This window comes from Streptopelia decaocto (genome assembly GCF_964273445.1).
Source record: "Streptopelia decaocto genome assembly, chromosome: 1".
Lineage (NCBI taxonomy): Eukaryota > Metazoa > Chordata > Aves > Columbiformes > Columbidae > Streptopelia > Streptopelia decaocto.
This window is the reverse complement of record NC_138663.1, coordinates 26,455,616-26,476,059: the sequence shown is the minus strand read 5'-3', so window position 1 is coordinate 26,476,059 and position 20,444 is coordinate 26,455,616. Positions and strand designations below refer to the sequence as shown.

Genomic DNA, 20,444 nt, shown 5'->3' with positions numbered 1-20,444 from the left:
CGGAGCCTAGGAACTCAATTTCAGCACAGTCCTGGTACTTCAGACACAACCGCTGTTACTACCAAGAACTTTTTGAATATCAGAACTGGCAAGAAGGGTAAACCAGACTACTCCTATGGTTTAAAGAAGTTCCATTATAACAGATGAAATCCACACACTGTCATCTTGACTACAAATGGATTCTAGCTTTAGGCTAAAAGGCAGAATAACCTTGCTTACAGATACTCTTGAGCAGCAGTTGACAACAGTATTTCAAAATGCTTACCTTAGCCACATAGGCTTCAACCCTGTTTCTTGATAATAATGTGCTCCCAGCTAGGCTTAGGAAGCTTTCTCCTAGACTCAGACTTCCGTTAAGTGCCAAATTGTTGCCAAGATGTTCCCGTTCGGTTGAATACAGAATTGGACTTGCAGCCACACCTCCACTGACGATGCTGCTTCCGATGACCGATTTGTTTGTATGGCGTTCCTGAAGGAGATGCGCGTTGGCTTCTGCGAGTTTCTCATTAGCTCTGAAACATTCAGAAGCATACAAAGAATGACCTGTGGGAGGAACTCTTCCACAAAGTTAACCTCCAGGTCTTTGGCTATTATTTGACTTCTGAAAGTAGAAGGGATTAAGACCGTCCAAAACAAGAATATAATTTGATCCGAGGTTTTTTTGGAGAGCCTATTTCTAAGAAGTCACATTACCTACGAGGACCAGCAAGTTACCAACACTTTGGACTTGTCAGCATTAGGGCTTCAAAGCAACCTGTGAATGCCGTGTGTTTACAGCGCTTCTTCTGAAAGGCATGTCATGTGCCTAAGAACTCTGGGCTCTCTCTCTGAGCTCAAACCTCAGACATGGTGCTAAAATGGAATCCAGAAAAGATTTCTTTTGCTTTTGCTTCACAGAATCAAATTCTGCTGCCTGAAGAGCCTGTCATTCAAGCACCAAGTTTATCTTTTCTGACATACACAGAATAAGAGGAGGAGAGTGTTAGAGATTAGTAAAAAGGCTGCCTGTTAAAGCACAAACAACTTAAAAAATCCCCTAGTAATGCCATGATCAGTGGTGTTATTGCTGGAACACTAAAGAGAAATTAAGACAGTTCTAATAAAGGGGAAGGGTCTTAAGGTACTTTCCTCACAATACACCATCTTATGTGTACATATCTAATACTAAGCAGATATAGAAAAAGGACTTTAGGAGGAAAATGTATGAGGAAAAAGTATCTTACTACCACTCCAAAAAAGCGTGGACTTACCTTTCCAGTTTATTTGCCAGGCATCTTCTAATTTTTACTTCCTCCAGATACAGCTCTTTGTACCTTTTTGCTTCTGCCTGCGTGAATTCTTTTTTAAATATATTGTCTTGTTGAATATTTTGTATCTTGTCCAATTCAAATTCAAGTTCTCTAATCCTGTGTTTCAGCTGTTTTCTCAGGGAAGCGTGATGACTGGCTCTGATCTGTTCTAATCTGTCCTGGGAGGCTGCCTGCATCTGAAGGAGATAATGCACTTTGAACCACTGCAAAGAAAACAGAAGACTCCCCACCGCTCAGTTTCTTGTACGCAATTTTGAGGGCCCACCTTTGCTCAGTGAGGCAACTGTGCCTCCTCACTACCATCAGCAATCAAGGCAGAACTCTGGAACTACCACGTTACATTGCTTTTTTCATTCCAAAAGAAACCCCTTCTTAGAACCATTACTTATCAAAGCTACTAATCAAAAGAACACTGTCTCTGTAGGACAGGGCATATAGAAAAGGATTCCGCCAAGAAATTATGAGGATCCCTCACCTCCACCCCCTGTACAACTTCAGTGACTTCTTTTCTGAGCGCTTTCCCCTGGACAATGACAAAGCAGGACCTGTATGTCTGGCCATGACAACTCTAAGTGTCAATATTGAGTTCAAGGATGAACAGTAAGAACAAGGCCAGACAGTGATACCGCCCAGGAACTGCAAAACAGAAAGCCACCCTGGGCAAGCTTTGCATTCAGCGCCCTGCAGGCACGTTACTCACACGTGAAAGCACCATTGCCCAACCGTATTTCCCGTCTTTGCTGAAGGACAGTAGGAGAAGAAGTACAGCACTAACACACAGAATCAGGAACCAAAAATAACAAACTACAAAATTATCACCACAAGAGAAGTATATAATTGAGACTACAGGCACACACAAGAAATTCACTTACCTGCAAAAATAGATTGACTTCTTGTAGTTTTTGTCTTATTTCTTGTTCGGCTCGTTCTTCCACTTCTTTTTTATATTGTTCTATAAGGTTGTGATCCACCATGCTAGTCTTTAATTGATGTTTCAGGTTAGCCACCACTTCCATCAGCTGGCATTTGCTTGTCTCCAGTTTACGACGGTTCTCACGCATGGTGGACAACTCTTCTCGCAAATCTTTATTTTCAGCTTCCAGCTGCTTGCATTTTTCAGACTCTGCCTCCAACTGCTGGGAAAGTTTTGCAACCTGCAGACAGCAAAGAAAGAAAAAAGAAAAAAAAACAAAACAAAACCAAAGAACAACCAACCAACCAAAAAAAAAAAACCAACCAAAAACAACAAAAAAAAAGCAAACAGGTCGATACATTTGAGTGGAATAGAACTTGCTGATTCCGTTCAAGTATAAAGAATGCAAGTAGACATGAAGCTTTTAGTGGCATTCTCTAAGAAAAAAAAAAAAAAGTCTACTGATACACAGAAGGTCATGAACACCTTAGCACAAAGGCTTAGATAAAAAAATCCTCAGGGTGTACAACTTTCTCAAGTGTCCTTACAGAGTAGGTGAAACACTGCGTCTCATGACAGAAGCTGACATGGTCTCATGGGCAACCTCTGACAAAACTGCCAAGAAAAGATTGGCCTCCTAAGTTCAGTCTCCTCTCAGTTTTCAACCACAGATCTCCCTGCTGCCCACAACATTCATTCTGTCCATTATCTGCCATGGTTTAACTCCAGTAGGCAGCTAAGAAGCACACAGCCACTTGCTCATTCCCCACTCGTGGCATGGGAGAAATAATTCATCAGGCAAATCATGCTGATGAACACAAGTATCTTGCACACCACAACACAGATACAAAACACAGCAGCAGGGGAATGAAGAAATTCACAGCCTTTTCCCTTGAGGCTGCCTTGCCCTAAAACCAGAAGGGTATTTGTCAGCTGCACTGTGCCTACACAGCCCACCTGATATCACAGAGTGGCTGCAGCTGGAGGGGACCTCTGGAGATCATCTAGTCCAACCCACCTGCTAAAGCAGGTACACCTAGAGTAGATCACACAGGAATGTGTCTTGTTTTCATCAATTAGCTGCACACAAAAAATTCAAAGACTAAACCAGTCATTCATCAAAGCCAGTCAGGTACCTGCTGATGGTGGTGGTCCTCTGCAGCTGCCTGTGTTGTCCGTAAGCTAGTTATTAAGTGTTCCAGGAGGTTATGAATCTACGGAAGCATTGTAAGAAACAAGACAACACTCCATGACTTTCCAGGCTGAAGTTTACACCTCATTACCAGAAATGAATATTACATATACCTCTTCACACCTTTATTCCTATAGCATTTACAACCAGCACCAATGATCAAAACAGCCTTAGTTTGATGCCGCTGTAAAATTGTTAGCAATCATCACCTCTGCCTTCTGGTTTATGGAAAGAGAACATCATGTGGGATATGAAGAATCTTCAATGAAAACAAGTATTAAGCTTTTCCCACCCACAGTACATTTGAAAATCATGCCCTGTTAACCAAAGGGGAAGGACCAGCACTGTGACTCCCTTCCCTCCTTTGACAGTATCAGTACGTAGTTCAACTTTCACACCTAGTTATTTTCAAAATCTCTTCAGCACTAACAGCTGGAGTCATAGCAAGAAGCCGAGCTCACTGGTTACAATACAAAAATCATTTGCTTCATAAAGGTCACTGACGAAAGCACCTTCTCTGAGCTAAAATTAACCACTGCATAGAGGCACTGGGAAATTCCAAGGCTCACAATGAGTTCTGCAAATGATACCACAGGCATTCCTCTTCACTGCTTCATGGAAACACATACCAAGTGGCCAAAGGAAAAGCAATCCAGCACAGCAGATGTCCTGGAGTATAATTTTTTGTCCCGGTCTGATGATGCCAGTCAGGCCCCTGGCACAAAGTGCTTGGCAGCAATATCCCTTGTGTGATTTCCGTGAGTTAACTTGATGAGTACCTTTAATAATACACATTGCCACAAGCGCCTGGAGCAGCATCTGATGTCACAACAGGTCTAACGCAGACAATAGTGACACCAGCATATTTGTGCCAAATCCTTACCTCTCAGAGGTAAGAAGCCTGTATTCGGAAGAACACAGGAACTGAACTCCCCTAGGCTCTCCAGGAAAACCTCATCCTAACAGTTCCCAACAGAAATAGTTAACTAGCCTTGGGAGCTCACAAAAAGGGAAATTATTGTATTATTGTATCGTATTATTGTATTAGCCTCAGAAGATGCCAAGAGGAAGCCCTCGACTTCTTTTGCTTTATTTTCCAAGGCAATCTTCCACAACTGCAAAATCACAGCAAGAATCCACAGTAGTCAGGTGAGCTTGTGTGGAGAGGAGTCAACTACTGCTGAAGAATACAAGTACTGCGTGTGTGTATGCACACCCTCTCCTCCAAGAACCATCATCATTTCAAGTACATTCAAACCTTGGCTTCTACTGGCAAATGACCACAAACTGTCTTACTGCAGCATCTTCAAACTGGCCTCTCCCATCCCTACACTGATTTCTTACAGCACATTTCTAAGCACCAACACTGCTCTTCCAAGCCTTTCAGTGACTTGTAACACTCTTTTTATTGTATCTGCTTGTTTGCTCCTCCACTAAAAATATGAATTGAAAAGTTCATCCATCTCCTAAAGTGACTTCACCACTCCCTCATAATAGATTAACATGACTTCTGATTAGATCAGGCCTCTATACTTCAGTGGTCATAAGAACACTGCCAAAGGTGGCCCCTGCCTCAGAAAGTAGCTTACAGTGCATTTGCAAGAAGGCTGCTTAAGGATGGCAAATTAGAGCAGGGCCAAAGAAGGGAGAGAAGAAGAGATAAAAAAATAAAGAAAAGCAAACAAACCCCCCAAACAAAACAAAAGCAACCAACCAACAACAACAACAAAACCCCAAAACCAAACCCAAACAAATTATATGCAGAATAAGCTACAAGAGCATTCAGAATTGACAGCATCTGGTGGCAGGGGAGGGAAAAAAAAGCAGAGACAGCATAAAAAAGCCCAAATGCAGCAGTCCAGGATTCCTAGCGTTCGTCAGAAACCAGACAACCTGCTTGGCCAAACCAAACAAAATAACCTATGGACACATCAGTTTATTTTGCAAAGCAACTTAGGAAACAGAAACCTTTTTCCAAGTAAGGACAGAGCATTCCCATGTCAAAGACTTGGACAGTAACTTCATTAAGCCTCTGACATAGATTGCTTTTTAAGAGCATCAGCAAGTTCCTGCTGCAGCTGTCTGATCATGCCCTAGTGAAACAGGTAGATGAGCATGAAGAAGGTTACAAGAACCTGAAATATGCCTTCACTTATTTGATTATACAATTAGACCTACCTTCAGATTGAACTCAAAGGTAGGAACTCTTGCCTGCCACCAGCAGGCATCTGCACAGATGGTGACCTCTCTTCATCCTACTCAGCTGAGCACCTCCAAACTATCAGCAGCTGTTCATGAGGACTTGTGTTTCCTCATACATACAAAAGGCTCAAGTATTAATCTTCTTGGAACAATACACCAGCACATGCTGCAATAATGTATTTTTTTTTCTAACAAAAGGCAACGAAATCTGTTGCAATACAAGAGCGATAGTTCGACTGCAGATATTACTCTGATGACCAAAGGCAGGACTTTGTATTAGATTGTCCTTTGTTCTGTTTGTCCATTACACAAATATAGTGCTAGAGTTAGGCTAGGTTACGACTGGACTCGATGATCCTGAGGGTCTCTTCCAACCGAAATGATTCTTTGATTCTATAATTAAATGAATACATCTATGTGAAAGCTCTTTTGAGATACACTTTAAGTACATGTTCAAGCACATCCTTTTGCAGTCTTCTTACTGAATTTATTTAAAAATAACGACTGCCTTTATACTGGCAGATTAGATTTACAAAAGTCTGGATGCACTCTCCCATTACCTACAGGTCCCCTACCTCCCTTCCTACCCCCTATATCTCCCTGCCTTTATTCTTTTCCACCACTTTACTCAACAAAAAACATCTGCATGCAGAAATGGGAGCAACACATGGGTCCTGCATGTTTAAGGGACATAATTTTATGCTAGTGCTCTGCATAGGAGCATGTTTCATATTCATGTACTGTGTGAATTTGCAGAAAGACAGTTTAGCAGATGTCCTAATGAGTCTTCTGTCCAGTTAATTAGTCTTTCACAGAGTCACAAAGAAAGAACACATTTAAATATGGCCACACATCATAAAACAGAGAATAGGAAGCTTAGGTCAGTGTCTGAAATGAACTTCTTGAGGACCAGGCAGGACCCTTAGAACCCCCAAAAAACATCCATAAATTAACACTGGACACTACTAATACTCTTCAATTTTGATAGCAACATATGGAAAAGCATTTTTTTTTTTTTTTACTGTAGGACCTTAATATAAATTCATCCCCCACCGCTTCACTTGTCTGCATCTTCATTTCTCAGCCCTTGCATATTGGATTGTTCTTCCCTTTATACCATTCTTACTTGTGTCATCAGTGCAATACATAGATAAAACCCATTAAATAATTAAAATAATTCCAGAGGGCAAAAATGGACTAAAGAAAAGGTGAAAAAAGTTCTAGAGAAGAATCACCTTTCTTGATCAAAGCTTAGACCTAGATACCTGTGTTCTGTTCACTGCTCAGATCTGAGCAGTAACATCCTGTTCGCCAAAACCTTCCATAATTCCAAGAGAAACAAGGCAAACCGGAATAAAACAGCATTATTTGAGCCCATGCACATAACTTATACCTGATACATTTTAGAAACGTAAAAGAATTTCAAGAACTGACAAACTTTAAATTGTTCTTTGTAAGCGTATACTTTACCTCTCTTTCTACTTTGTCAGTCTCATATTTAAAGACTTGTTCTCTTAAATCGGTACACTTGGCATTTAATTCCTTGTTTCTCTCTTCCACTAGATAAACTGGCTTTTCAGTATCAGCTCTGAGTTTGTTTTCCTTCACAAATGCCTTCTTAAAACTTATCCTTTTGCATTACTGAAAGTCAGCTATACAACATAATCATCCCTGGAAAGCCGTCTTTTATTTTTGCCGTTTATTATATATTTTTTATATCTATCTATCTCTCTATCTCTCTATCTATCTATCTATCTATCTATCTATCTATCTGTATATAACCTTTTTTCCACATAAATGTTTTCAGCCTACATTTCTATTCCTACAGCTTTGCTGCCCAATAATGCAAGATTGGTGAGGAGATGAATTGTAAATATGCCCAAGCGACTGCAGCTGGTGTGTAGAAAAGCACATAGATCACAGTAATTTTGTTTTGGCCTTGTGTGCTTGACAAGTAGAACCCTCTGTGGTTGGATAAAATAGGCCTGCGAGAAACTCAATGGCACCTTATCAAATACGCCTGAGATTCCTGCTTTGTTGTGAGAAAGATCAAAGCACATAAAAACTACGCCTGCTTCCATCCTTATAATACAGGTGAAACCAGCAGGTTTGCAGATCTTCTAGCAAGGACTGACCTCTGCAGTGCCAGCGTCCCCACTTGTGGACCAGTGCTGGTTGCTTGGGGGCCTTTTAGAGATCACCCCCATGAGCGAGAGAATGAAAACAAATTTACTCTTTGCATTTCATCTGTGGTTTGTGGTTGCCTCTGTGACTTCCTTGTGTTGGCTCACACAACAGCCAAGAACAAATAATTCTTCCAAGCACTGCATATTTGTAGTAAATTTAGTTAACTCTTTTCAGGATTATTTTTATACAGTGCTTATGATGGCTTTTTCTCCTCCAATTATTCTATCTATAGAGAGTTTAATCCACTGCTGATATTCCTTCACAAAATTTTAGCAGGTGGAGGTGCAAAAGGCATACTTGAAGTAAGTCCGATAAAAGAATAAGTCATTAAAAAAACCCAAGAAAAACCAAAACAAGCAAGTAATGGGAACACAAAGAGTAAGCGCCAAAGAACTTTCTTCCCGGTCACATTCCCTTGACACAAGTAGCTCGTGTTTCAATGCTAGAAATCTTAAGAAGTGACGACAAAATATCTATCAAATGAAAAATAACAAATAGCTTAAGGGAAGCTAATAGAGACACTACGCTGTTTCTACTTGCATGTACAATTCAGGTACGTATAGGACCAACGCTACGTTCCAGAACTTCAAAGGCATAAGGGAAAACAGGAAAGGTGTGTACAAAGTTAAGTTATGCTGGTGAACTGTAAATAATCCATCAAGAAGCAGAAAAAGTTATACAGTATCTGTTATGACTTTAGAGCAAACATGGCGAAATTCAATTAAATTGGAAAAAAATCTGCTTACCTCTGCATTTTTTTCAATAGTTCTTCTTGCCTCCTCCTCTAGTTCCTTTTGCCTCCAAAGGTGGTGGTTCAAAATCTCTTCTTGCAGGGCTCTGGCGCTCTTCTCCTGAGAGAGCTGTCTCCGTGTCTCATCACACTCTTCTTCAACCTACAGAAATACAATTAAACTACTTGCATCTTTAGAAAAATCAGAGCTAGCAGTATCTTCACATTCTCCTTGGTATCCTGGCAAATAGTTTTGCTTCTCAAGTCATGATAACCCTTCTATAAATAATCAATTCTAATTTTCTTCTGAAAAAATGAAGGAATACAAAATGTCTTATAGTAATTTAGAAAAAGAACTGGTTGTCAGGCTTTGCCTGAAATACAAATGAAAACTAAATTTTCAAAGAGAGAAGAGGGATCATGAACTTGCAAAGAAAAACAAAACCAAACCCACCCCACAAACAAACCACCAGACCATCTGTGAACCAACTGTTCCCAACTGCCCTCAAAATTTGGCAAGAGGTATCCAATGCCTCTGGCATGAACAAACTGCCTCCTTTCTTTAGGCATACTGGAATCCAATTCCAATTAAAAAAGAAGCAGTAAATAAGAAGACAAATATGGAACTCATTTAACATACCTGTTTCAAGAGCTTTCTCAGTGTTATTAGCTCCATTTCCACATTCCTTGAGCGTAACTCAAGTTGCTGCTTCTCCTCCATTTCTTTACAATATTGATCTTCTTTCTTTCTGAGTGTTTCACTTGTTTTCTCATATAGAGTTTCCACTCTGAGCCTCTTTTCCTCTTCTTGTTTCAAAGTACGCCTGGGATTTAACAAGAGTATTTGAGAAATAAAGCACCAATAGAAAAAGTTACAGCTCCCCTACCTCCCTACTTACCCGCTATCTACTGCCTTTATTCTTTTCCACCACTTTTCTCAACAAAAAACATCTGCATGAAGAAATGGGAGCAACCCGTGGGTCGTGCATGTTTAAGGGACATAATTTTATGCTAGTGCTCTGCATAGGAGCATGTTTCATATTCATGTACTGTGTGAATTTGCAGAAAGACAGTTTAGCGGATGTCCTAATGAGTCTTCTGTCCAGTTAATTAGTCTTTCACAGAGTCACAAAGAAAGAATACATTTAACTATGGCTACACATCATAAAACAGAGAATAGAAAGCTTAGGTCAGTGTCTGAAATGAACTTCTTGAGGACCAGGCAGGATCTTAGAACCTCCAAAAAACATCCATAAATTAACACTGGACACTACTAATACTCTTCGATTTTGATAGCAACTTATGGAAAAGCAATTTTTTTTTTTTTTTCATATATAGGAGCTTAATATAAATTCATCCCCCACCGCTTCACTTGTCTGCATCTTCATTTTTCAATCCTTGCATTTTGGATGGTTCTTCCATCATTCACTACTTTCTCTTTGAGGATCCCCTTGTTCTGCATATCTTCCAGTTGCTGACGGAGTAACAGGTTTTCACTCTGGAGGTGGGCCAGTCGCTCCTGCATGGATTCCTGCTTTATTATGAATTTGCTTACTTGATCTTTCTCAAGTTGTCGAGCATGATCACATTCCTTTGCCTGACTCTGGGCTTGACTTAATTCTTTTTGTGTCATTTCCAAAAGCAATGTTTTTTCTCTGAGCATTTGTTTCAACTGGTGAAGCTCATTTTCTAGACTATTAGCCTTGCTTTCAGCTTTACTCAGCTGCTGAGACAAGCTCTTGTTGGTTTCTCGCACATCAGAGAGGTCACGCTGGAGACTGTCTTGCAAGCAGAGCCATTCATCGCGCTCTCTCTGAAACGTTCGTTCGACATCACTTTTTGATGACTGATGACGTTCGAGTTCTTGAACTGTAGTGTTCAGGCGGGAGCGAAATGATTCCATTTCTGTCTCTAGTCTGTCTTTGCTTTCTTTCGTCTGCTCGAGTTTGGAACTTAGCACTGCAGATTCTGTCTTTAATAAGCTCAGTTGTCCATTGTACTGAAAAAGTGTTTGTGCTAAGGCTTCCTCGTTCAGTTTAAGTTGCTTTTTGAGATCTTCGTTTTTTTCTTTTAAGGTCTCATTTTCCTCTAAATATTTTCCTTCTTCCTCCTGATGCCTAAGTCTTACTTGATCCAATTCTACTCTTTACCTAGTAATCTGTGGGTGATTTGAGTGATTTTCTTGAAGTTAATGGACATTGTATGGAATTGAACTGAACAGGCCTCTGAGGCCTATGTGTCCAGCAAGAGAGCAAGAGAGCAAGAGAGCAAGAGTCGAGCAGCCTACGTGTCGTGCGTGACTGTATACAACCTTGGGTAAAACAAAAGAAAAACTGTCTAGTGAAGAAAAGAATCAGCAAGTCAGCGATAATATAGATACATTTTGTTTAATATTAGAGTTTATGTAAGAATTGTATAGTCCAATCACCTATTAGTTTGCGGCGCATGAACAGCAGCTATTGACCAATTACAAGTAGCCTTCTGATGCATGGACAGCGCGTGGACAGGTCAAAAAGATATTTAAGGAGAGTTATAACAAGTAATAAACGGCTTCGCTTGAATTCATATTGGATTGTGTGGAGTCCATGATTCTTCGCCCTCGCAGTAATCTCATCTTGTAGTAACTGATTTTTGTACAACAGATCCTTTTCTCTCTCCGTGTCAGATTCCTGAATGACAGGGAACATAAATAAATAGCCAGTTGGGAAATGAACATACAAACCCACTTCAGCACTAAACTGCATTTTAAAATTTCTAATACTGAAGCATGACTGAAACAGGTCTCGCTGAAGGGCTTCAGTCTTATTGCCCTGCTGCTGGACTGTGGCTTCCAACTTGGCTTTTTCCATTTCGAGGCTTAAAAAGAAATAAAGGTCTTGTTACGGAAATCCAGAACACCACTTGTGAAAGAACAGCGTGAAATAACATGATTGAAACCAAAAGCATCCTTGAAAATTGTCTATGAACTTGTTGTGATGCAACAGGCTCTCCTGTTTTTTTTCAGGAGTCCGAGAAAGCAAGAGACATCTGGCTTCACTGAGTTATTCTCTTACCGTTGCACACGTTCTTCCAGTTGTTTTATGGCTGTATTAGCCCCAGAAGATGCCAAGAGGAAGCCCTCGACTTCTTTTTCTTTATTTTCCAAAGCAATCTTCAAGCCATGAACACGATGGTCTGACTGAAGATGCTCTTCTTCCAACTCTCACAACTGCAAAATCACAGCAAGAATCCACAGTAGTCAGGTGAACTGGTATGGAGAGGAATCAACTACTGCTGAAGAATTCAAGTACTGCATGTGTGTATGCACACCCTCTCCTCCAAGAACCATCATCATTTCAAGTACATTCAAACCTTGGCTTCTACTGGCAAATGACCACAAACTGTCTTACTGCAGCATCTTCAAACTGGCCTCTCCCATCCCTACACTGATTTCTTACAGCACGTTTCTAAGCATTGACACTGCCCCTCCAAGCCTTTCGGTGACTCGTGACACTCTTTGTGTGACAGGCTTTCCATACCTCAGTTTCAACCCCGTCCAATTCCTTTTGCAAGCGCAGAGTCTCTTCCTCCAGTTCTCTGCATTAGTCCACAGTAGCTTCCAGTGAAGCTTCTGACATAGTTTGCTTTTTGAGAGCATCAGCAAGCTCCTGCTGCAGCTGTGTGACCAAATCCTAAAGGAATGTTGGTACATGAGCATGAAGAACTTGATAAGAACATGAGAATAGGAGATGTGCGTTTACATCTTAGGTTACATATTTAGGTCAGTCTTCAGAGTGAATTCAAAGATAGGAAATGATGCCCACCACCAGCAGGCACCTGCAAAACTGATGACCCGTCCATCTTTCTCAGCTGAGCATTTCCATGCTGCAAGAGGGAAGCAGGCAGGAAACTTGGCTGCTTCTGTGCTATCCTCAAAATAAAACTCAAAGGCCAGTTGCTATGAGCCCCTGGTCATTTGCTTGACCTGCCTTTGTCCCAGTTCTAACTCAACAGCTGGTCTAGAGCACAAGTATTTCAAGGGCCTCCAGTTACAAATGTGTGGCAGCCAATGAGGTACATAAGCCCAAGAGCAAGCGCACCAAGGGGGACCCTGCTGCATCCCTCACAGAAAATACCTCGAAATTACCAGGTGGTTCAGCATCTTCCTCTTGCTCTGTTCCGCCTGCTAGCAGGGTACCTGAGAAAGGAGGTAAGAAGTTACACACTCGGAGTGTTTATCTCGCTCTGCTTTTTCCTATCATCCAAGCCCAGCATCCAAAGGATGAGGAAGAGCATCTTCAGAGATTACCTAGTATATGCCTATTCCAGGCTGACTACAACATGCATGTTTCTACACAGGTCTGTGTAAAGAATCCTGCCAGATGCCTCTCATTTAATGCATAGGCCATATGTTCCGCTTAGAAGGGCCTAAAGTTCCACATACCTTCATTAGTGGTGATCTCCTGAAATTGTCTGCAAGGTTCAGCTGGCAGTTGGCTTGGACTAGAAATCTAACGACATCCACGTGGCCATTTTCGCAAGCAAGATGCAGAGGCGTCCTAAGAATTAAATTCATGAGCATAACATAGACAATGGAAGAAGGAAAGCTGTGTCACCAACCAGGCCTGGGGACCCTGCCCAGACTCTGCTGCTGCCACTTGCAGCTGCTGCAGCCCTGCACTGGTCACCCACGGGGCAGAAGGGAACTGGCGATGCCTGAGCAACACAAAACAGACTTGCACGGAGATCACGGGAAAGCGACAGGACTTCCAACAGCATTGGAGCCAACCCAGCAGCTACAAGCAATGAAAAGCTCTGGAGTTCAGTCTCCCAGCTGACAAGACAAATCTCACTTCTCAAGCTTTAGCTTGAATGTGATCCCAGACAAAGCTTTAAGGGCGGACGCTTCTACATGGCACCCAAAAGCTGTCAGGGGGTTGTCTGCGCCATGCTGCTCGCTGGAGCAGTCAGCTCTGCATCGTAACAAACTCTTTGTGCTGGAGAGGGGGCTGCTGAGGAGGAGCGGGGCTTGGCTCAGAACCTCCCGCCTGCCATCAGCGGCCTACAGCCCCTCACCGCTTCTCCTCGTCTTGCCGGTCGATGTCAAACTTCTTCGGCCACCAGGACCACCACCTCAGATAGGCCAGGTCGCCGTGGGGAGCCGCGTGGTGCAGCCTGCCCAGGTGGGTGCTGGTGGTGGTGGTGGCAGCGCAGGGCTGCCCAGAATGGCTGCCGGAGGGTGAGCGCTGCCGCTTCTTGCTGAAGAGCCCCATGACCCTCTGCATGCCAGCGGTGCAAGCATGGACTGCTGGGAGCAACCAGCAGGAGGAGGCACCCAGCGAACTCTTCTGGGCTCTGGGCAAGGACTAGGATGAGGACAAGGACTAGGACAAGGATGAGGGCAAGGACAAAGAGAAATTCAAGGACAAGGGTGAGGATGAGGATGAAAACAAAGTGGAGGCACAGGGAGACGAGCTCTCCCCAAGCAGTGGCCATGGCCTGGAGCACCAAGGTGGGCCAAGGACACACCAATGCTCCCAGCGCAGGAAGTGCTGCCACTACCACAGCGGCGGTGACCTTCTTGGGCAACCTTTGCCAGTGCTCTGTCACCCTCTCAATAAACATGCATTTTCTGCTGTTCAGAGGGAACCTCCTGTGTTTCAGTTTGTGCTTATTGCCTCTTGTTGTGTCACTGCGCACCACCTTCAGGTATTTCTAGACACTGATGAGATTCCCCCGGAGCTTTCTCTTCTCCAGGCTAAACAGTGGCAGTTCTCTCAGCCTTTCCTCAAGTGGGATGCTCCGGTCCCTAATCAACAATGTGGTCCTTTGTTGGACTCTCTCTGGTATGTCCATGTCTCTTTGTACTGAGAAACAGAACTGGACACAGTACTCCCCTCACCAGTGCTGGGTAGAGTGGAAGTACCACCTCCCTTGACATCCTGACAATACTTTGTCTAAGGCAGCCCCATAGATCATTTTCCTTCTTTGCTTCAAGCACACATTGCTGGCTCAAGGTCGACTTGGTGTCCACCAGGACACCTAGGTACTTTTCTGCAGTACTGCTTTCCAAGTGGGTGTCCCCCAGCATGTACTGGTGCCTGGGGTTGTTCCTTCTCAGGTGCTGCACGTGGCACTGTCCTTTGTTGAACTGCAGGAGGTTCCAGTCAGCCCATTTCTCCAGCCTGTCAAGGTCCCTCTGGGTGGCAGCACAACCCTCTGGTGCATCAGCCAGTCCTCCCAGTTTTGTGTCATCAGCAAATTTGCTGAGGGTACACTCTGCCCCGTCATTCAGATCGTTTGTGAAGATTTTGAACAGGACTGGACCCAGTATTGACCCCTGGGGTACACCACTAGTCACTGGCCTCTGAGTAGATGTTGCACCCTTGCATCACCACCCTTTGTGCCTGGCTGTTCAGTCAGTTTTCAGTCCACCCTGTTGTCTGCTCCTCCTGCCAGTGTATGCCACAGCTTGTCTATGGGGATCTTATTGGTGATAGTTTCAAAGGCTTTTCTGAAGTTGATATCCAGATAGACAACATCCACTGCTCTCAGAATGTTTACGAGGCCAGTCTTTTCATCGCAGAAGTTTATCAAGCATGACTTTCCCTCGTTGAAGGCATTCTGACGTCTCCTGATGATTTTGTTGTCTGTCATGTTCCTGGAAATGTTTTCCAGGACTAGCTGCCCCATCACTTTCCTAGGGATGGAGGTGAGTCTGAGTGGTTTGTAGTTCCCTGTATCTGCCTTCTTGCCCTTCTTGAAGATAGGAGAGACTTTTCTTTCCTTCCGTCTTTGGGCACTTCAATCCACTGGCCATGATTGATCAAAGGTGACAATCAGCAGCTTCCTCAGCACTCATGTGTGCATCCTGTGAGGGCTCATGGTCTTATGTATGTCCAGTTTGCTGAAGTCTTCTTGGACCTGATCCTCTTCCACCAAGAGTACATCTTCCCTGCTTTAGATTCTCCCCTGGTCTCCAGGCCCTGGGATTCCTGATGGCTGTCCTCGTTCGTAGAGTGGAGGCTCCTAGTCATGGGAGCTATCCCACCATGTCTCTGTGATCCCAACAAGCTCATCGTCTTGCAACAGCAGGTAGATCTCTAACCCATCACCTTTATCCCCCCAGACTGTGTTCATTAGCATACAGGCACTTCAGAGAGGCACCCCAGCAAGTTGAGTTCCTGGAGAGGGTTTAGGGGGTTTCTCCAGAGTGGTTTGTCAAAGCTGTAGTGCTTATGTATCTCCTTCCATTTGAAGACATGGGTACTGGTTAGATGGCTGCTGCTACGGCTACCTGGCCAGACCTGGAACACGACCATCGCTCTGTACTTCCAGGTGTCCAAATGCACAGTAGGATACGGAAGGTACCGAAGTATGAAAATGCAACAGCGTGTGAAATTACATCATACTGAACAAGTCTAACTATAAGCGGATCGGTGCAGCTATGAATGGAGAAAATAAGGAGATACTAGGGTGATGATGAGCTGGTGTTTGTGAAGGGGTTCTGTAAGGGGCTGCCACCTCCAGCAGCTCCTGTGCCAGGAATTCCTCCTCCTCAGCCACACGGTGGGAAGCTCAGGACTGAGCTTTTGTGTTGCTAAAGGGGTCAGCACAAGGAAGGCTGTTAAACCCAAGAAGTATGGAAAGGGCATTTTGTGGTGGAGAAAGTTAGTGGGTGCAAAAAGAGGACCACTGTGTTCTGTAGCACTGTGCCGGATGAAATGAAGCTTACCAGTAACACAGTCCTTTGTAGCACACCTGCTGGGATGTATTGAATGATTCCTTGCTGCCATGGAACTTGCGTACCTTGCAGTCATTCTGCCCCCAAGGACAGCTTGTTTTCTATTCACAGAGATGCAATGGTAGTAGAAATCACTGCCCAGCCTGGTGTTCAAAGGAGACGGTGCCATATAGATGGGGACGACAGACTGGGGAATTTGTTCCTCCATATGTTTGGGAAACAAATCTTACAACACCATCCCTGTGGTGGTTAGTGTTTGGTGCTACTGTTTTCCCAGGTGACTCCCACAGCGCAGTATGTCCCCAGGCCTAGGGTGGGTGAGGTGATTTGTCGTGTGTTAAGCCTCTGTCCACATCACGTGGTGTGTCCCATAATCACTCCACAAGACAACAAGGAGTCTTGTGGAGTAAATCTTTCTGAATAGTGAAGGATTTCTCCCTGACCCCTTCTTTTGCATCTCCTCAGGGCTTTACAGTTTCTTGCAGCCAGACAAGCTTCCCCATGCCCCATGTGGAGGCTCCAGCCACAGCCTTTTGTCTTTTTGTTTTGGTTTTTTTTTGGGTTGTTTTGTTGTTGTTGTTGGTGGTGGTGGTTTTCTTTTTTTTTTTTACAACCCATCTGAAACAGTATTTTTATTGAAACAAACATGTAGTCCAGTTTAGCTGAAAAACAGGTCACCAGTGAAAGCTAATATAGATACTCTTTTTAATATCATTCCTTTACTTTCATAGGAAAAATAAATGGGATTGAAACCAGAAGGTGGACATAGAGTGAAGGCCCTGTTTTAGTCATTCTAAAACAGAAAGCTAGAAAGCAGTTTGTTGATTAGAATGATGACATAAGTCTCTGGATTTTTTTTTTTAAGTGGAAGAGAGTTCTTCAGTAGCGTTACAGATGCAGAAAAGCAGCGTTATATCAATCAGTCTTAGCTTCCCTGATGCGTAAATTATAAGGAATACTTTATGTATCAGGGATTCACAGATGAAAAGCCAGATGTGCCAGAAGGTGATATCTGTACAGATCAAGCCTTGAGGTGGGAGAGGGAAAATGTACCAGGCTTAGATTAAAAACATATGACAGAAGATAGTGAAGAGCCAGGCACCTGTCCAGAAATCCTGTTCCGATAGCCTCTTCCAGTGTGCTGTGTTCTGTTGTAGGGTCCTTTTCAGGGACTTTTTTTTTACTATAATGGCAGAAATGTTGACATTTGCTCCAGTAGCAGCATTTACCCTGAAGAAAATAAAAGCTCCGCTGACAAAGGTAGAAATCAAAGTTGAAAACACAATAGCATTCAGACTTCTGCCAAGAGCTTCTAGCTAGTGCTAAAGCCTGACCTTATCTAGGCGGTGATATCTTCCTTCCTGCAGCCTTGCAGCACGTTCCCGGAACTCTGGAACTTGTGTTGAACAACATGCTGCTGCCGTTCAGCATTACATCACTAATGGTGCTACCTGGTGCCAACAAGTTTCATTCAATGCTGAACTTCTTTCCTGCCACTTGCACTTTTCGATAAAAGCTGTTTGTTACTTGAGGGAGCACAAGGGCATGTGCATGTGTGGCAGGATGCAAACCCCCCTCTCTCCTCCTCCCTCCTTCGATATGGAAGGAGCAGACACAGCTCCCTCTCTCTCTGCTCTTGGAGGCTGACAGCTTTGGTTTGTCCCCAGAGCCCCCTGGCCAGGACCCTTAGGAGAAGGGAGTGCCGAGGCGCCAGGGAGCCACTGGGCGCCCGCGGCCAGTGTGGGGGATGTTTGGAGGCTTCAGGGGCACCCACAGCCAGCGTGGGGGTGCAGAGAAGCTTCTGGAATGCCCACAGTCAGATCTGATCAGCCAATAAAAAACAGGACTCTCGTCGAGACTCCGCCCATTGTCGCGGGTCGCTCGGAGCACGAGCGAGATGCTGCCGCCGAGCGCCCCCCCCGGGATGGAGACTCCGCTTGCCGTGCCCGCACGGGTGTGAGTAAAACTTCTCCTCGCAGGATTGCGAATGTATTTACTTTCCATGCACATTTGCACGCGTAACTTTCCGTGCTCAATACGAGCACGTGTAAATTTAATCCTCGCATAATGGTGGGTGTATTTTCCTCCTGTGCTTCCACATAAGCACGTGTAACTTTCCATGCACGTTTGCACGTGTATTTCTCCTCGCAGGATTGCGAGTGTATTATAAATTTACCCTCGCAGAATCGCGAGTGTGCACTTCCCGTACTCAAGACGAGTACGTGTATCCCTTTAAAATAATCCCACACCGTGTACAGGCAAGTGTGTACTCCTCCCGGACTCAGAGACGGCTCCGGCATTGTTTGGGTGAAGCCGTGTGCATGCGCTCTGTGGACCGCCTGTTGTATTAGTTGCTGCCCCTTAATAATTTTCCTCAACTGATATCCGAACCTGTATTTAAGTCACTTTTGGAGCGCTAAAACCCTGTTTCTCACCGGTTTAATAAAAGTCGTTTTGGACCCTGTTGTCCCTTAAACTAACCTCGGGGTGCCTCCGTGACAGCAGGTACCAGTTTTGTCCACTGAAACATCTTCAGCAGTTGTCCCATCATCTTATTTTTGGTTTATGCTCTAGATTTATCTTGAATGTTTATTTTTCCAGCAGTGGTGATTCCAGTGCTCTGCATAGAAACTGCAGTGGAAATTATACAAGTGGAGTAATCGAAGAAGCTCAGTTTGAAGTAGTGAAATCCATACAAAAATGAAGCAAGCAGGATAGAATCCTGTTGAACGTGCGCAAAGTTAGGTTTTATAGCAACGCTCGTTATAGTGGAGTTCTTTTTAACAGAAATACAGTTAGTGTGCATGTCATTCATATTATGAGAAATTGTGAGAAAACATTCTCAGACATATGTTAGGGCACTAACATTTCATATGGAACCTTCTTATCCTAAAATATAATTTTAAAATGATGGCTCTTGCTTTGGATTTTTGTGCTTAAATCTTTGGGAATTCTCACTTGTATAATTTCAGAGTTCAACTCGGCTTATGATGCAGATGGACGCCACTGTGGATGAACGTTGGGATGTTTCTGCAAACCGTAGTGTCCTCAGTCAGATACAGGCCATAGATTGTCAAAGCTGTATTCAAAGCAATATACATACAAAAGACCAGGAAAAGAATGTAGCAATAAAAACTCTAGCCATTTACCAGCATTTCAAACTCAGTTTATGGCATTTCCAGGGAATAAAAACAGTTCTTGCCACCCGCCACTTAAATAGCACTTCATCTACACAATTTCATGTACACAGGCTGGATCTACGGGACTTGTGTTTTGCTGGGAGTTGCGGTGCTGAACAGAAGCCAAGGCAGGAAGTGATCACGGCTGAGGAGCTGATGCCGATTGAAAATGTGTGATGCTGCCGAGGAAATATCACACAATAGAACCTCAGTTAGTTTGGAAATAGATTTCAAACCCAGGGCACGTGAAGATGTAAACAGTCAATAGGACTGGGGCCCACCTTGCTGCTAACAATTGGATCATTAGTAGTAGGAGGGTGCAGAATGATTTCCATCATTAAATTTCAAGTGCAAAGTGCGTGAAAGCGTGTGCCCATCGACGCCAAACGGAAACAGCCTTCTTGCTTTTTGCCGTGTTTCTTCTGCTGCTTGTCCTAACTCATCCTGGATACAAGAGTCAGGTGTAAGTGCACCTTAAATCTAGGAAGTGCTAATGCTCAACATCTTTGAAAAAGCAAGCTTAAGCTTATTTTGTGTAACTAAAACGCGGTAGGATTGCTCTCTGGAATTGCACTTCTGATTAGTAGGGCTGCTTCCCTGAAAAGTCATCAGCTCACATTCCATTAAAAATTGTCAGGATCTGAGCGGCAACAGTCTCTGATGAGAAATGGAAAAGAATTAAAATATTTGGTAAGGTTAGCTATTGTTATAATTTAAGTGACTATTGTTATGTGGTGAAGGGGTTTTATCTAGAGACTGGTTTAACATCTTGCATAGTTTATAACATCCACCGAGTAATTTTGGAGTTTATGCTCTTTAACTTCTAATTCCACCATTTTTCAGAAGCCCAGCCAGTGCAGAAAGCAGTAAGAAAGACAAACGTGAATCTGAGAGTCATAACATTTTATGTGTGGATAAGACATGTATGACGCTCTACAACCATGTTGTGTATGGTGGTAGTTTTGGGTTCTGTTCTAGTGATGCTTTTTCTGAGTTTCAACAGCAAAG

General features: G+C 43.4%; 2 protein-coding genes across 2 annotated transcripts in view; both read right to left on the bottom strand.

Moving 5' to 3' along the window:
• LOC309453159 (uncharacterized protein) overlaps window positions 1-9,321 on the bottom strand; it is a gene marked incomplete at its 3' end in the record, with an annotated part of 16,120 nt that extends 6,799 nt beyond the window's left edge. The window contains exons 1-7 of the mRNA XM_082076365.1: window positions 9,175-9,321; window positions 8,551-8,697; window positions 4,420-4,530; window positions 3,360-3,437; window positions 2,183-2,464; window positions 1,251-1,486; window positions 266-512 (exon numbers count right to left, since the gene is read on the bottom strand). Coding sequence (XP_081932491.1) covers window positions 266-512; window positions 1,251-1,486; window positions 2,183-2,464; window positions 3,360-3,437; window positions 4,420-4,530; window positions 8,551-8,697; window positions 9,175-9,255 — 1,182 coding nt within the window. The 5' untranslated portion in view covers window positions 9,256-9,321. The remainder of the gene's footprint in view (window positions 1-265; window positions 513-1,250; window positions 1,487-2,182; window positions 2,465-3,359; window positions 3,438-4,419; window positions 4,531-8,550; window positions 8,698-9,174) is intronic.
• Window positions 9,322-9,918: 597 nt separating this feature from the next.
• On the bottom strand, window positions 9,919-13,786 carry LOC309453157 (ankyrin repeat domain-containing protein 26-like; the record flags this gene model as incomplete). Its single annotated transcript, XM_082076363.1, has 4 exons — window positions 9,919-10,678; window positions 11,588-11,685; window positions 12,958-13,072; window positions 13,590-13,786. 4 exons carry the CDS (start codon window positions 13,784-13,786, stop codon window positions 9,919-9,921), a joined length of 1,170 nt encoding a protein of 389 aa, XP_081932489.1.
• Between the last annotated feature and the right edge of the window lie 6,658 nt (window positions 13,787-20,444).